This window comes from Furipterus horrens, unplaced genomic scaffold (assembly GCF_987537825.1).
Source record: "Furipterus horrens unplaced genomic scaffold, mFurHor1.1.pri manual_scaffold_1, whole genome shotgun sequence".
Classification (NCBI taxonomy): Eukaryota; Metazoa; Chordata; class Mammalia; order Chiroptera; family Furipteridae; genus Furipterus; species Furipterus horrens.
In genome coordinates this window covers 104,630,345-104,646,760 of record NW_028327171.1, presented here as the reverse complement: position 1 = coordinate 104,646,760, position 16,416 = coordinate 104,630,345, and the positions used below count along the sequence as shown (strand labels likewise).

The following is a 16,416-nucleotide window of genomic DNA, read 5'->3' as shown; positions in this document are numbered from 1 at the left end:
TATCTCTGTTGTTTTACCTCATTGAGGGGAGAGGTTACGTTAACCAGCCCTGAGTTGTCCACCCTGAACAATCTCTGTCATTTTCGAAGTAAAATGGTGTTATTTGATTGTCTCCACCCTCATCACACAGAAAGATGCCTAATAATAGCAACCCTTGTTACCTCTCCTCTCCTTTGCATATGGTTCAGTGGCTGGAAGAGGAGGACTAATGGCTGGAGTTAAATATAAATAGATTAATAATACATAGAGAACTGCAGTGCCAGAAAAGAAGAATTCTGCAAGCAATTGACAGCTCACTAAATCCTTCACTCTTTAGGTTACAGCTGTCTGCATTCTCTCACTGTTTTCTTTTTGGAAATGGGTAGGGTGAAAACTAAGACCTGCACAAAGACAGTAAGAAAGATTTACAGCCTCTTCAGATTGTATTTTTTTGAAGGAAAAGTTAACTCCTGAAATGTCTTTTAACTGTAGTCTGAAAACTAAGAATATTATTCTTTGTGTCAACAATGTATTTGTGGAGAAAAGTAAAAATAAGTTCCACAGCAACACATTTACATGAATCATGGACTTAAAATTCTTGGATTTCATAAGGCAAAATTTGGGGGGGGGGTAGTGTGTGTATATGCATAATTATTCATTACTCTTTTTGCCCATCTTTTTTGCTTGTTTAATTCTTTCTTTCCTGGTTATTCTTAAATATATAAACCTGGTGTCCAAAAACTGGAATTTGCTGCCTTATTTGGCAATACCTTTTCACCCATATTCTCTCTCTGGCTCTGCTGCGGGTCCCAGTACTCCTGATTTTGCTCCATATTAAAATACTAATAATAACGACAATAGTTTTAGCTACTCATTTTAAAACTAGGAGAAAGAACAATAAATTCACTTTCTACTCCATTTTCATTAAACTTCATAAGTACTGTGGAAATCAAGGTATGCTGAAAGAAGATGTTAAGAATGTTAGAATGCTTTTAGAAAGGCAGTCTTCAGAATTTGGAAGAGGATGATTAAAGCACTTTTCATCAGCCAGAATGTTCTCTACTCTTTCTTCTCATCCTCCTCCACAAGACTTAGTCCTGATTTCTTTTCTGACATTAAGAGAGCTATGCAAATCAGGATCTGTATGTGGAATTTGGCACAAATGTGTTGTGACAGAGGCTGTGCAGTTAGGAAGTAGACACCAAATGAATTCTTAAAGACCTAAACCAACTAAAGCTCTTTGTATTCCTCTTTTAACAAAAAAATCAGTAGTTCTTTCCTTACCCCTGCCTTCCTCTTTCTTTCCCTTAATTAAAAAAGAAAAATCTATCCCAATTTCTTTATGTTCTTCCTTATTAAAAAATAAAAGTAACCCATCACTGATGGCTTCAGGGACAACATTGAAAAATTGACATTGCTCCTTAGCTCCATTTCTTCTTGCTGTCAGGCTTGACTCTCTGAATTAGTTTTCTACAAAAAAAATAATAATAATTTTTAATAGCCTGTTTGTTGCAAGTATTAGTAGCAACAAAATATGGCTGTTTTCCAGAATGAATGTCATTAGCCAGAGTTCTTTAAAAAAATGTTTTGAAGCATAATTTTTACTGAGTCTTCCTGAGACCTGCTCATAAAAATTGCTTTTAGATAATAAACAGGAGTAAACACCAAAACCTTCTAAAAGGTATTAATTAGATCTTTAATTTTCTTTCTTATAGAACAAGTTTATAGCAATAGAGAAAGATTTTTTTCCTGTTGTGATTTAGATGTCTAGCCAATGCCCTTACTCACTGTGGAGACAACCAAATGTGCAGGCATCTGTCCCTCAGGTGGCAGGACCCTTAGTTGGAGAGGATTTGGGCTGGTCTCTTCACCTTAGTGCTGTAAGAAGAGCTGCTTCCAAAGGGTTTGATTGTATAAGCTTTATTTTGGGTTCTCAGAAGTCCCTGAAATTGAAACATCCATGATATAATCCAAGCGCCTTAAACTGCTGTTTTTCTGTTCATTCTGAAAATGGACTGCATGTGCTAGGCTATCGGACTGAAGTGAAGAGCTTCTAATTGTTGCCATAATGAGAACTTCTGAGCCTTCATTTGAATAGTGTGGGCTGTAGCACCCAACCTAGGTAGAGCCTTGAATGGGTGTATAATAAATGTTGGTTTAATTGAAAATTACAAAGCACAGGTAGCATCTACTTGAACAAGATTTAAGGTCTAACAGGATGTTTGCATTGATTTAATATCTGTTAAAATTCAAAGGAGGATACTGTTTGGGAGAAAAGAAGAGAGAGAAATAAAACATTTATTTTTCCATACTCCCAAGACTGAGTTAAATCACTGAGGTAGGAGAGGAAGGGTTCCAGGAAGTCTAGCCCTAGGAGAACCCTGAGCCTCAAATATTCCACAGTATGCTTGATGCAAAATTGGAGCTGGAGCCTGCCAGGGCTGATCCAGAGCATAGGAAAGGGATCTGAATTCCAGTTAAAGTTAATAAGCGCTTCCATTTAAGGACTTAAAGCAGTAGCTTTCAAACTCAGAAGTGCATAAAAATCTTATGAGTCTTTGTTTAAAATGCAGATTCCAGGTCCTGGCCAGTGTGGTTCAATTGGTTGGAGTGTTATCCTGTAGCCAAGAGGTTGTGGGTTCAAATCCCGGTCAGGGCACATACCTAGGTTCCAGGTTCAATTCCTGGTCAGGGCGGGTATGATCCCTGGTCTGGGAAGCAACCAGTCAATGTTTCCCTCTCATATTGATGTTTCTCTTTCTTCCTTCTTCTCTCTCTAAAAAAAGCAATGAAAAAAATGTCAGGTTAGAATTTAAAAAAAAATTTTTTTTTTTAATGCAGATTCCAGAACTTACCTGACCCCCTCTCCCAATTCTATATATGTGGGCTAGGACTAGATTGTGTACAGTTGACCCTTAACATGGATTTGAACTGTATGAGTCCGCTGATACACGGATTTTTTCAACCAATAGTACCACATTTATTTTCTCAGCAGGCTGACTGCTTAGCTTTACCAAGGTCATTAGTAAGTAATGGTGAAGAATGAAACCCCAAAAGTCTAACAAAGGTGTAAAATCCTGCTTGGTGCCATCTAGTACATCGGGTAATCTCTCAGTTCCATCTCTTTCTTAGAGACATCTGTCCTCAAGTCCTTCATTCTCTAAATCTATTATGGAGTGATTGCTCCGTAAGCCTATCACACTCTCCTTTACTTCACCCTGTAACATCCTCAGCTTCCCGCATGGTGTGTTGTCCACTTTCTTGTTGTGGATCAGTGGTCTTCCAGCTGGGATGAGTTCAAAGACCCCCCTCCAGGAGGCACAGATAGTTTTACAGGAATCATTTTCCAGATCATCAGTTTTCCTCTGTATTTTAAAATTGAAATGTTTGTGAATATAGATCAATGCTAGTTCTTATTTTCTACCTCTACTGTCACAATCGCCCTTTTCCACTACAGAAAAGGAACATCTTGCTAGGAGTACAGTAGAAGCATGCCCCACACTGTAAGTGTCCAAAGGATGTCAACAAAAGTACAATCTGAATGTCAGTTTTACTTAAGGACTTTTTCCCACTTCTTACAATTATTTTTTAAAATGCAGAGCTCTTTAAGGAAGAGTTTCTGAGAACAAAGCAGAGTTTTGGTAAGAAGTATCCAAGGCTGTGACCGTTCTTTCATAGCACAGCTTCTTGCTTGGTCTATGGAAATATCAAAATAACATTTTTATCAAATTATACAGGCAAAGGTATATAAAATTAAAATTCTTATTTTCCTAATCCTTTCTGAATAAATGAATTAGATGGACAAAGCACCTCAAGTCAGTGATTCCAATAGTTAGGTAACCAAGCCTTTTCCAATCAGGTCTCCAATTACTTCCTTGTAACAAAAGTAAAAAAGAACCTTGCAAGTTGTTGATTGATAAGTCATTAAAAATAATGTTTAATGGTAGAACATTATGTGTTTATTCGTATTTATTTCAGGAAAAGAAGTGAATGATACCATAGCAAAATTCTTTCCAGGAATATCTGCTATATGTGTGGACAAATTTTCTCAGTGCTTATGTCTGTAAAATCAAAATATAAGATTAACTGATGCTGAATCCTGTCTCATTCTAAAAATAAGAATTATTTATGGAGATATGAATTAATGGGAGAAGGGAACCATGCACCTCATTAAAAGAATCATTTCTAGAAAGATTTTATGTTTTATACTTAATAATTATTTATCAGAATGTACTCCCTGGCTGGGTAACTCATTTGGTTAGAGTGTCGTCCTTATACGCCAAGGTAGTAGTTCAATCCCCGGTCAGGGCACCTATAAGAATCAACCAATGAAGGCATAAATAAGTGGAACAACAAATTGATGTCTCTCCTCCCCCCTCAAATCAATTAAAAATGTTTTTATGGGGCACTGTCCTAAAGAAGAGTCTTGTAGTCTCCTGTCAGGGGATGGTAACACACTTGCTGATAGCATGCTGGAAGTGCACTGGGAAAAGGAGGCTGGAGGTGTCATCACTTGTTGAACTTGGTGTTGGTCCCCACTCCTGGCTGTGAGTCTGAAACCTCTCTGACTTTTCTTCCAGAGCTCCTGTGGACAGTAAACCACTCTTGTGGTAGAATTTGGGAGAAGCAGATACCTGGTGTCTCTAATTCCTGGTCTTTCTGAAATTCTTCACCTCACATGTTCCCCATATCAGTTCACTGAATCTATCCTCTGGTTTTTAGCATCTTTGGTTTTTTTGCTCAACACTTTGATATTGTGAGTGTTCTGGTCCAATATGTCTGCCTTGCCCCCACACACAACCTACTTCCACTGGGTGTCTGAATCCTAAAACACATGCCCCACCCAGAAGGTCTCCCTGTTTCCCTGCTTCAAATGTCTGTCAAACTCTCCGCTTCCTGGAAGCTTTCCCGCCCAGATTCCTCCACTCCGCTATTTCGCTCACACTGCCCTACACAGTTCTTTGAATGCACCACACTTCCCCTTCTCTGTCTTCACGCACATGCTTCCCCCTGCTCAGTACCCTGTCCAACTCACTCCACATGCTTGGCTCAGGCATCATCTTCTCTGGGAAGCCTTCCCTGCCCGCTAGTCAGGGTGAGGTCCCCCCCCCCCCCAATCCTTCCCACAGCACCCTGGACTCTTCCTGTCGCAGCGCATATGACACTGTTGTAATGGCCCGTTTACTGGTCAGTTCCACCAATACACTGCCCTGCTAGAGAACAGGACTGAGTCATCTTTGTGTTCCCCATATCTCACAGGGGCTGGCACATAGCAAAGGAAAGAAATGAGTGTGATTACATTAAAATGGAAAGCCAGTCAGAACTGTTAACATTTATTCTCATCTACCCTGTGTGTATATAGCACAGGCCCTGGCACATGGTAGTTACAAAGCAAATTCTTGTTATACTCAGTCATTGCTATAAAAAAGAAAGACAAGAAATAGTTAACCCATTTAGGAGAAACCCCTAAAGTTTGGTAATAAATTTATTCAATTGTAAGTGTTTTCAGGCCCCTCTAAGTACTTTTCATCCAGTCAAGGATGTGTTACCACTCTCTTTAGGAAATTTCTCACACCTTGGGAGGAAGTGAAACACCTCTTAAATCTGCCTTCAAAGCTGCATCAATGGAAAGAACGTAGGAAGTTTAAGGAAAAATAAAACAAGCTTTTCCTTTGTCTTTGGCTCCCATTTATTTTATTTTTCTAACCACCGAAAGCCAACTTAGGATCAATAGAGATTCAAGATCCAACGTACTCAAACTCAGAAAAATATATTTTTCTTGGATTTATTTTTGGCCCTTCTTGAATTTACTTTTGAGTCTGCATAGTACAAGAAATATAAAAACTCAGCCTTAGTAAAGGTGGAGTCTTCAGCCCCCTTCCTCCCAGGTTTGCATATAAATTTCAGGGAAGTTTGTATAGTATCACAATGTCATCTGTCTATACTGATACATGCTGAGATGTCCTAGAAGCTTCCTGATCCACAGGTATCAATCCACACAGTTTGCTGGTAACCTGGCACATTTCAGCATGGTCCCTTTGGTCTGGCCCTCTCTATACTAACACCTTATACACAGATAAATTCTGCTGCTATTGCAATATGCTAGAGCCTGGAGACCTCCTCTGGATACTGCTTAGACCCATTCACCTAAAGTAGAGGGTCTAAACTGGCAGCCCAGAGCCATTTCAAACCTGCATGCATGTTTTCTGACATAATTGTATCAGTTATCTATCACTGCTTACCAAACTACCGCAAAACTTAGTAGCATAAAATACACCATTCTGTTTGTACACAATTATGTTGGTCAGCCATTTGGACTAGGCTTAGCTGCTGGTTCTTCTGGTCTCACCTGGGATCACTCATGTGTCTGCAGTCATCTGGGAGCCAGATTGTCTCACTCACGTGTCTGGTACTTAGTGCTGGGCTATTGCCTGAACTTTTCTCTCCAAGTGGTCTCTCATTCTCAAGGAGGCTAGCCCGGCTTTGCGTGGTGGTCTCAAATAGCAAGAAATGGACAAATCCTAAGCCATAAGCACTTTTCAAGCCTCTGCCTGTGTCATGTTTGCTATTAGCCAAAGTAGGATCCAAGGAAGTTGAGAGCAAGACAGAGACAGAGAGAGAGAGAGAGAGGCCATCTCCTGATGAGGAGAAGGAAAGCCACATTGCAAAGGAGCATGCATACAAGGATAGAAGGGAATTGTCCATTTTTGCAATCTACCACAGTGGTTTATTTATTCATTTATTCATTGATCTGTTTGTTTAGTTACCAAATTTTAAAAATTGGAGCTTCATATAAAAGTCCTATTTGGAAAAATCACCTAGCCTACTTAACTCATTTACATTTCCTGCCTGGTGTGTTGCACTTGAGTTTGTAATAATAAAGCCCAGGTTACAAGATTGGCTTTGTGAAATTAAATGAGGTAATGTCTGTGGAAAATTTGGCAAGAACATGCATTCGATATATGGTTTCTTCCTTCCTGAATACGATTAGCCACGAAGTTGATACCTGACCATGGCTTAGGACAATAATCAAGATGAAGGACAAGAAAGTCATGGAAAGTGATCCCTTGGTCTGTTTTCAGAGAAATAAAGGCATCGGGGAACAAAATTATTAAAGAATTTTTAAGAATTTAGGAAATTAAGAGGAGCAGTAATAGTAAACATCAATGCTTCAAGCTCTGAAGAGTTCTCCAGCTCATCCCCGGGAGGCACCTGTGGAGAGCTGTCTAGATCTGGTCCCTGTTTCAGACAGCTCTGTGTAAACCCCTGTGTGAGGATAAGTCTTTTTCTCACTGCTCTCCAGAGTGAACACTTCCCTATTCCTTCCCAGCCTGAGTGAGGGCCAAGTAGAAAAGTCTCTGCCACACACACTACTACAGTAAATTCTCTGCCATTAGTAACAACCGTTTTTTCAACTGGAACAAATCATTACATTAGTCAGTCTTAACCTCAGGAGAAGAGGAGGCAGGCCTCTGAAAACTTCCAGAAACAGCCTAAGGTCAGTAAACAAAGGCAATTGTGTAAGCGGTTAGTTGAAAATAAACATGCTGGACTTTCTCCCTGCTGGATCAGTTAGGCAATTCTTGTGGTTAGTTTGGGTGACCTGCTGAGCAGTGAGTGCAGTATAGTGGTGAGAATAAGAACACTCAGAACGTGGCTTTTAGAAGAAACAGAAGCATTTTGGCTCCATACCGCCTCTGGGTTTGAGTTTCCTGAAGTCACCACGCCTGCAGCGGAAGGAAAATGGCTGCACTGAAGGTAAGAAACTACCTAGTTTGCCGTGGCTCCTTCAGCAAGAACTTCTGGAAGCTCTGAGAATTTCATAACGTCAGATTAGAAAGGACTTAGGCCCTGGTCCAAGCCCCTGTCTTCAGAGGCTTCACTATGGTGTCCATAGGTATGGCTGGGGCTACGGGGGCTGGAGGGGGTGATGAGGGAGAGATGATTTAAAGAAGAGAGAGGGGTGAAGTTATTATCCGTGTCTCACTTTTGTTCATTTCAAATATTGTCTTGGGAATCCGTAGATATCAAAAGGGTTCCCTCCCGCTATGGGTAGACAGGTTTCTCACTGTGTTTTTTTTTTCCCAGCCCGCACTCCCCAGCCCCTTCCTGTTGCTGCTGCTTCCTGGACTGCCTCTAGCTGACCAATTAGACACTCAGTTTAATCTACTCAGTTATTTTGAGGCCCACAAGCAGCCCTTGGCCAGTAAAAGTCCTGGCACTTCCTCTAAGAAATAATTCCTTTCTATCATTTAATGTGCAATTGAAAAATACGTGTGGGTTGTCTACAAAGGCACAACACATGCATAGAGCCCTGCACGTTCTGGGGTCCGAGAGTGTTTCAGCTAAATTTGAGTTGCTGCAGGGACAGCCGAATTGAGATCCCCTGAAGGCGGTCAGATGTATGGATCTGGATCTCACGGGAGTGGGTAAGGCTAGGAGAACAGATATGGGAGGTCACCATATCAAAGTTGTAGTTGAAGTCTTGGAAGAGGGAGAGTGCATAAAAACTGTTTCCTGATGAAAGTGCTATGGGGGAGTTCAGCAGGGGTTGGAAACATCCTTACCATCTATAAATAAATTATATTTAAAATCCTATCCTGCTGAAATCTGTAAGCAACTTATTATGCATAGAGCCAGCACACCAGTGTAAACTGCATGCTGGTCTTTGTTCTCAGTTTCAAAGGCTTTCTTCCCAGCCTGCTGTCGAATCTCCAGGAGAAAAGGTTAGCTCTAGAGATCAGGAATCCAAACACAGCCAGATTGCATCATTCTAATCAATAAGCATTATATGTTAAAAAATATTCCTCAGCTTCTTTTCTTCATTGTAATGGATATGTCAACACAAAACCTCAGATAAAATCACATTTACATAAAAGCACAACTGGGGGAAGAAAATTCAAAAGATAAAACAATAAAATTAAATTCAAAATAGACCACTGTGTTCTTAAATTGCTTCAGCTCTACAAGTCTTGATTTCCTTATTTCTAAAATGAAGGGCTTTAACATGCAGACTTTGGGCCCCACCAACGAATGTTTTGATTCACTAGGTCAGGGTCTGCATTTAACAAACTTCTGGGGTGATGCTAACGATTGGCCAAAGATAGGTCCCACTGGTCTACGTAATTGTTGTATTAGTTTCTTGTTTCTGCTGTAACAATTTACCACACATTTAGTGGCCTGAAACTCTGTCTTTATTCTCTTACAGTTCTCCAGGTCAGAACTCTGAAGTCAGTTTCCTTGGGCTAATGCCAAGGTGTAGGCAAGGCTGCTGCCTTTTGGAGACTCACAGGGAGGATCCATTTCCCTGCCTTTTCCAGCTTCTGGAGGCTTCCCACATCCCTTGACTTGTGGCCCCTTTCTCCATCTTCAGACTGCATCACTCCAATCTGCTTCCATCACATCGCCTTTTCCTTTTTTGTAGTCAAACCTCCCTTTAACTCCTTCTAGTAAGGACACTTATGATTACATTTAGGGCACATCCACCCCAAAACTAGCTTTTTCCCCATCTCAAGATTCTTAACTTAATCACATCATCAATATAAGGTTAGCAAAAATCATGTCTCTTTTGCTATATAAGGTAACACTCCCAGTTCCAGGGCTTAAGGTATATATAAATATCTTTGAAGGTCATTTTCAGCCTGCTGCTATAATCTGCAAGTTCCCCTAACAACTAATAATCTATGTTCCCAACCAGGTGAATTTGACATACTGGTCTCCACAGAGGAAAAATGGTAGCTGTAGCTCCATCTCTACCCTAACTTCTCTCTCTTCTGCATGCCCAGTAAAAGGAAATGAGGTGCACCATCTGCTCGTCCCATCAGGGTGTTACCTGCTATCAGAGTCAGTAGAAAACACCTCGTAAAGCTAGTCTTAACAAATAAATCATATCCCGGGGACAAGGTGGAAATTAAAAAGCTGTATACTAGGGAGCTGCCAAAGAACTGATGTTACTGAAGTTACATTGAGCTCGGTGATTTGTTCTTTTATTTAGAAAGGATACATATAATTCTCTTGGAATGAAATGAAGACATTTTTATGTTGGATGAAATTATTCAGAAATCTGGACTGAAGAAAACATACAAACACACTTGCTAAATGTTAGACGTTTTTGTATAAGGTGTATTTGTACATAGTCACTGCTTCAGCTGGGGCTGAAGACTTGGATTTTCACAGCAGATAAAAGCAGAGTTCAGATTTGGTCCTTGATCTCAAAGCTTTGGGAAAGCAGCTGCAGAAAACTGCTTCCTTAATTCATATACCTTCAGCAATGAGGGAGATGGAATTTTAAAGCTCTAACAAACTCATCTGTAATTTTTCTCTCAGAGGATGAGGAAAACCAACTGATTTGATGGTGACTCAGCAGTTTCCACTACCCTCTTCAGCCAAAGCACCACAGCTAAGATTGAGAAAGTGATTTGGAACTCACACCTCTCTGGGAGCTGAGTGGCTCCCTTCCAAACCACCAGCTGTTCTTTCTACTTTCTTTTCCATTTTTTTTACAGCAATCTGAAGCAAATGCTTCAAAACTCCATATAAGTCTCTTTTCCCTTGTTCTGAACATATGTGACTGTGGACTCTGTTCTGAGGCCAGCAGTTGCAAAGAATGGGGAAGGCCAATGAGTAAAGCCACTGACCCTCGTCTGCCACCTAGATGGGCTGCATTCCCCAGCACTCAAAATTTCCTGCCTCTCTTGTGGAGAGAAACAATGAGGCCCCCGAACAAAGTGACACTCTGTGGCTTCAGTCACAGACAGGTTTAAAATTACATTTTGCAAAATTTAGAGTCATTACCATTTCTCAGCAGCTCAAATTCAATCCTATTGATGGTGAGCATGATGTTCACTTACAGAGAAGAAAATTGTGTTCAGTGGAGAGTCAGAAAGCTGGATGGTCTTGCCGCTTCCCCCCAACATTATTCCAAACTGCATGCCGCTGCTGTTACCAATCTGTGGATAATAGAACTTGATGTGTTTAGTGCTGATAGATTTTCAAATATACAAAAAAATATGTGTCTGGAGGCAAAAAGAAGAATTTCACTTCCGTTGCTTTCTAGGTCATAACATTTCACATTTGATATTCCTTCCAAATATAGACAGCTGTTGGCCCGATCATCACTCACACATGCAGGCACGTTGCATCAAGCTCATTCTTCTCCATGCTGCTGAGAAGTCTGGAGGACTTACCCTCCACCCACTTACATCCTTCTTATATCTCTTAAAGACATGTGCTCAGATGGTGGCATTTCACTCCCTGAGCAAGGCTACACTTTTGTGGGCTAAAATTAAGTACATTTATTAGGAACAGCTATGGGGGAATTAGCCATTTGTTTTAATGTTCAGGTTAGGAAAAAAGGGGATTCTAACCTCACAATAGCATACATATACTCATATTAGGATAGGATCTACATGACAGCTAAATCAAACAATAGGCATCTCTTGAGTACCTTCTATAAACCAGGCACAGGGCATACAGAGGTAAACAGAGCTGCCATAGTCTCAGACTTCTTGGAGCTTATAAACTAGCAAATGAGTCAGACAGTGAACAAGAAGTGTGTTACGTGTTGTAACAATTAGTTTCATGGGCTCCCCATACTTTACTTTGTTGAGAAACCCCCTAACTTTCTTTCGTCTGGGTACAAATGACAATCAAGATAGACTCCATTTTGCCATAGTGACACTTCTCCTGAAAGCCACCCATATCTTCAAATTTCACTTATATATACAGTCCATAGATGAGCCAGATAAAAGTAGTCTTCTACCTGTAGTGAGGATAATTTGGAGAGCTTTCTCTCAAGGGATTTGCTATCAGAGTGGATCCACACACCTCTTTATAATCGCTTGTTTCAGCATATGGATAGGGAGTGGAGCTCCCCAAACTCAAGGAGGTTGTAATCTAGGCCCAGCAAGATCCTACTAATCTTGGTGAGGTGATGCATGAGCCATCTCCCCTATCAGGAAATCCCTCATGGAACCAGAATTAAAGAACCTGTTCTGAGCCCTGGCTGCTGTGGCTCAGTGGATTGAGCTTCGGCCTGCGAGCCAAGTGTCGCTGGTTCGATTCCCAGTCAGGGCACATTACTAGGTTGCACGTCAGGTCCCCAGTTGTGGGCGCAAGTGAGAGGCAACCACACAGTAAAAAAAAAAAAAAAAAAAAAAGAACCTGTTCTTGGAGTAGGATAATTAATAACAAGCCCATAAATTGGCTAAGTATAGCAAAGGGTGAAGAGTCAATATCCAGCATTCTTCTCTCAATTGACTGGCAGTCTTTAAAATTTACACAGAACATATTATCTTTCCTGAATTGTTCACATGCCAAGACATAGCAAATCATATATTATGGATGAAAAATCATACACAAACATGTCCATACAGAACCTCTTACCTTCATAGACTGTCAGTGTTGCGAAATGCTCCTCAAATCCTATTAATGGTGGTCTTTGTGTTTTTGTCACATGCAGTACATTTCCGGATTCGGGAACGAATGTGCCTCAGAGGACCCTCGCTGCCCTGGTGCCCTGCCAGAAGGACAGGTATGAGTAAATAGGATATTAGCTTAGAAAGCTCGGCGTTATAGGAATGAATGACCAGCCTTCAGGTGAAGCACACCTCTACCCATCATAGCTCTTGTTATTTAGCTGGTGATGTATCTAAGATTTTTACAAATCATTGAGACAACTGAGATACAGAACAATGACAATACAAAGAATAAAGTTGGATGATGGTTATTTTATAGCAAAGCACCCAATCCAAAATAATAAGACTAACTGTAGGAGTTTCAGGAGGATCCCCTAGGTCCAAGGCTAAGGGAACTTTTTGTAGTTCCCTTGTACAGTATAAGATATGACAATGATGACAAAATAATTTGTCCTAAAAACGTACACACACTGGCGTTCACACTAGGGTTGATTACAATTTTTTTCTAATTTTGAAGAATATCTTATGGCATGGAAAAATGCTCATGATATAATGTTTCTTCTTTTTAAAAAGTCCTAATTATTACAGAACTATACATGTCATAAGATTCCCATTTTGGAGGATAAGAATGGAAGGAAATATACCAATGTGTCAAAATTGGGTTATTTCTGGATGGTGAAACAATGGGTTATATTTTATAAAATTTTCTATAATAATCATATATTACTTTTCTAATCAGGGGAAAAATCATCTGAAAGTTATTACAAGAAGTATATAGGATTGGGGATGGCCAGAGCATCCCCATTCAGGACAGAATCCTCCCATAAGTGGCTTGGTGGGAAGGTGGGATGCATTTCAGATTAGAATGATGTTATCTATTACCTTCTTTGTTTTAGAACAATCCTCAAGTTTGTCCCTACAACTTATATGCTGAGCAGCTCTCAGGATCAGCTTTTACTTGTCCACGGAGCACCAATAAGAGAAGGTACGAGGACTAGTTAATTCTGATTTGCAGACTGTGGGAGCTATGACTGCTACTTAATACTTCCTCTTATATCCTGGCCACAGCCTCACAGGGCTTCCCAAGATCCTACTTCACACAGGCTGTGCTCTGGATCATAGTCAGAGGTGGATAGGCCTTATCTCCAGCTTGGATCAGTGACTGGTGGATGAAACTGAGAGAGCAGCTGCACAGAGCCTGGAAACACACATGTCCAGTGCCATTGACAAATTCTCACTTGTACTCAGAAAAAAATGTTCCCAATAGTCTGGCCTTCCCATAAGGCTTGTCCAATTGAGTTTTGGGTTTTGATTTACTTTTTAATTTTTATAACAATTAACTTAAAATTATAAAAGATTGAGCACAGTATCTTCCTCAGCAGAATGTTCTTCGCACAAGTTTGGATAATCCAAGCTTGATTAGTTGAAAGGTCATGTATAACGGCCCCTTGTGGTTTGAATTAATAAGGTTTTTGCTCTTTGGACTTTGTCTTTGCTCCCTTGATTAACTCCTAAGGGGCAGGTTGAATGCAGTAGCCGTTGTGGTTTGCGGGGGCAGTGAGTGTTTTGTTTTAAAATGTAGTGTCTAACTAGGAAATTCAGGTTAGGGCACCTGTGAGGAGGTCTGCTACTGATATTGGAGATTTGGGGAAGTGGGAAGGTGGGCAGGTGGTCTTGTACTGCTTAGTGGAAGGGACTGAATTTATCTCCACAAAATCCTCCTGAGAAGCAAATAAGACAATGAGTATACAAGCATGATGGACCACACAAATGATAGATTGCTCCCTGTAGTGGTTAATCATGCCCACTCTGGGGTCAGGCCCCCTGAGTTTCAATCCTGGCTCTTTCCAGCTATGTGAACTTGTGCAAGCCATCTACCCTCTTAGAGCCTCAGGTTCCTCACTTGTCAGCAAGATAATAATAGTACCTATTTCATAGCTGTCATGAGGATTAAAGGAAAGAATATATGTAAAGTGCTTAGCACATTGCCTGGCACAGGATGAATGCTCAATTAATATTAATTATGATAATCATCATTATTGCCATCATGGCAGAGTTTCTTCCTCCAATACAGGGTGCCCCCAAGAGGCTGTCAGAGAACTGTGTGATATGGCAGGTGTTGTGCTACCATGTCAGTATCAACATAGCTCCTCTTTCAATAGATACATACATAGAGGGAGGAAGTAACAGTCCCCCATACTTGTCAAAAATCAGAGGTTAATTATGGCGGAGGTGCCCCACACGCCCTAGGCTCGGTTGGAAGTTGCTCTGTGCAGCAGAGGCTTCGTGACCACGGCGGAACAAGCTTTTACCCAGGACACTTTGTTGTGTCTGGGGGAAAGAAGGTGAGTGCCTCTCTAGTGGAGACCAGCAGCCAAACCTTCATCCCTCATGTCTTTTATTGAGGAGGATACATATAAGAGATACAAGGCTAAAATTCATAAATTGTCTATTGTATTCAGGCGTTTGACAGTAACAGATAACATACACTAATTCGGGAGTCACACTGACTGATTAGAGTCAAGGTCTATAAAACATTCGGACCAGGTGCAGGGTTCCATATACTCCCTGCTAAAGATAGCTTACCCTACATTGCTGATAAGGAAAGCAGAGCAAGTTCTAAAGCACAAGGAGCTTAACAAGCGCTCTTTGATCTAATTCCCATGACAACCCTCTGAGTGGTTGACAGTTATGTTCCGTACACAGCCTTCTGTTGAGACTTAGAGACAAGCGTGGCCAGGACGCTGGCGGCTCGTCATGCTCAGGCCAGGTCTACAATTCCTTAAACCACAAGGAGTGGTTGCCCACAGTTAATTCTATTCATCACTATTTAATCATCTCTCTCTGTGCACCCCAGATAGTCCAGGTAAGGTAAACATAGGTAATTCCTGTCCAATGTAGTTTATGACAATCTGCCCTCTGTGACTTTTTGTCCCATTCACTAATGGGACACCTGGACTCTGGATTCTGCTGCCTGCCCCCATTATTCAGCAATATCTTCAGTCAGCAGGAGCTAAGCTCTGATCCAGGAGGCTGAAAATGAGCTGTTGGCATTTCATTAAGAAGCTGGCACCATTCTCTGAATCAGAATTAAATTTCTGTCCAGGGCAATGTAGTGCTGCCTGGGGATTTTTATAAACTCAGCTAAAAATCAAGGGACACTAGACATGGTTCACCCATCTGTTTAGAACTTTTCAATGCTATCCACAAGAATTTTGTGAAAATGGTAAAAATTCCCAGGGGGAAGATGGAACCAGTCTTATCCATAGGTGAGCAAGCCTAAAATTCTTACATTTAGTCACTACTCATTTAAACCACAGAATGCAGAGGCCCCGTATCTATCAAGGATTAACATTTTTTCGTATTAGTTAACTGATTCCTTAGGTCTTGAGATAGTAAGAGTTAGGACAGAGAATGAGGAAAATTTGGACTTTCATAAAACCCCAGATGATTAGGGGTTGACAGACAATTCAACATGAATATGATAACTGAGCACCTACTGTGTGCCAGGCATTCTAGGTACATAAATTCTGAATCCTCACAACAATCCTAGAAGCTAAGGATGAGTAACATAAGGTTGAGAAAGTTTTTTTAACTTGCCCACAATCACACAGTTGGTTCTAGACTACCAGAAGCTGGAAAACTTTAGTTTCTCATGCCCTGAAGTCCAAAGTCTGCAGTCATATCATCTAGAGCTGGGGAAATCAAATGCAAACTGAACAAATCTAGCCTTTTTTATCTCTCAAATGGTTCAGTGTGCTGTCAGGCCAGCTCCACCCGCTTAAGTAGACTGTCCTGGGGCTTAAAGGGCCAAAGCCTGTTCAAGCTTCTCTGGTCTTCCATTGTTAGAAGTAGTGGTCCTCTTCCTTCTGTACTATCTCAGGGCAATGGCCTCTGAAAGGACTTGGGTCCCTTTTAGCGTGTTTAATGTGTCCCTCTCAATTTCTGGAGGGTTGTCCTTCTGATGTCCTTTAAGGTTTCTTCATCAGAATCTTCTTTTCCTCCTGAAACCTGAGATCTG

At 40.9% G+C, this 16,416-nt stretch overlaps 1 protein-coding gene across 1 annotated transcript in view; it reads left to right on the top strand.

Annotated features, from left to right (window-relative positions):
• Positions 1-7,537: 7,537 nt before the first annotated feature.
• HGD (homogentisate 1,2-dioxygenase) overlaps positions 7,538-16,416 on the top strand; it is a 40,026-nt gene continuing 31,147 nt past the window's right edge. Inside the window, exons 1-3 of the mRNA XM_090277109.1 lie at positions 7,538-7,737; positions 12,440-12,511; positions 13,292-13,380. Coding sequence (XP_090133235.1) covers positions 7,723-7,737; positions 12,440-12,511; positions 13,292-13,380 — 176 coding nt within the window. The 5' untranslated portion in view covers positions 7,538-7,722. The remainder of the gene's footprint in view (positions 7,738-12,439; positions 12,512-13,291; positions 13,381-16,416) is intronic.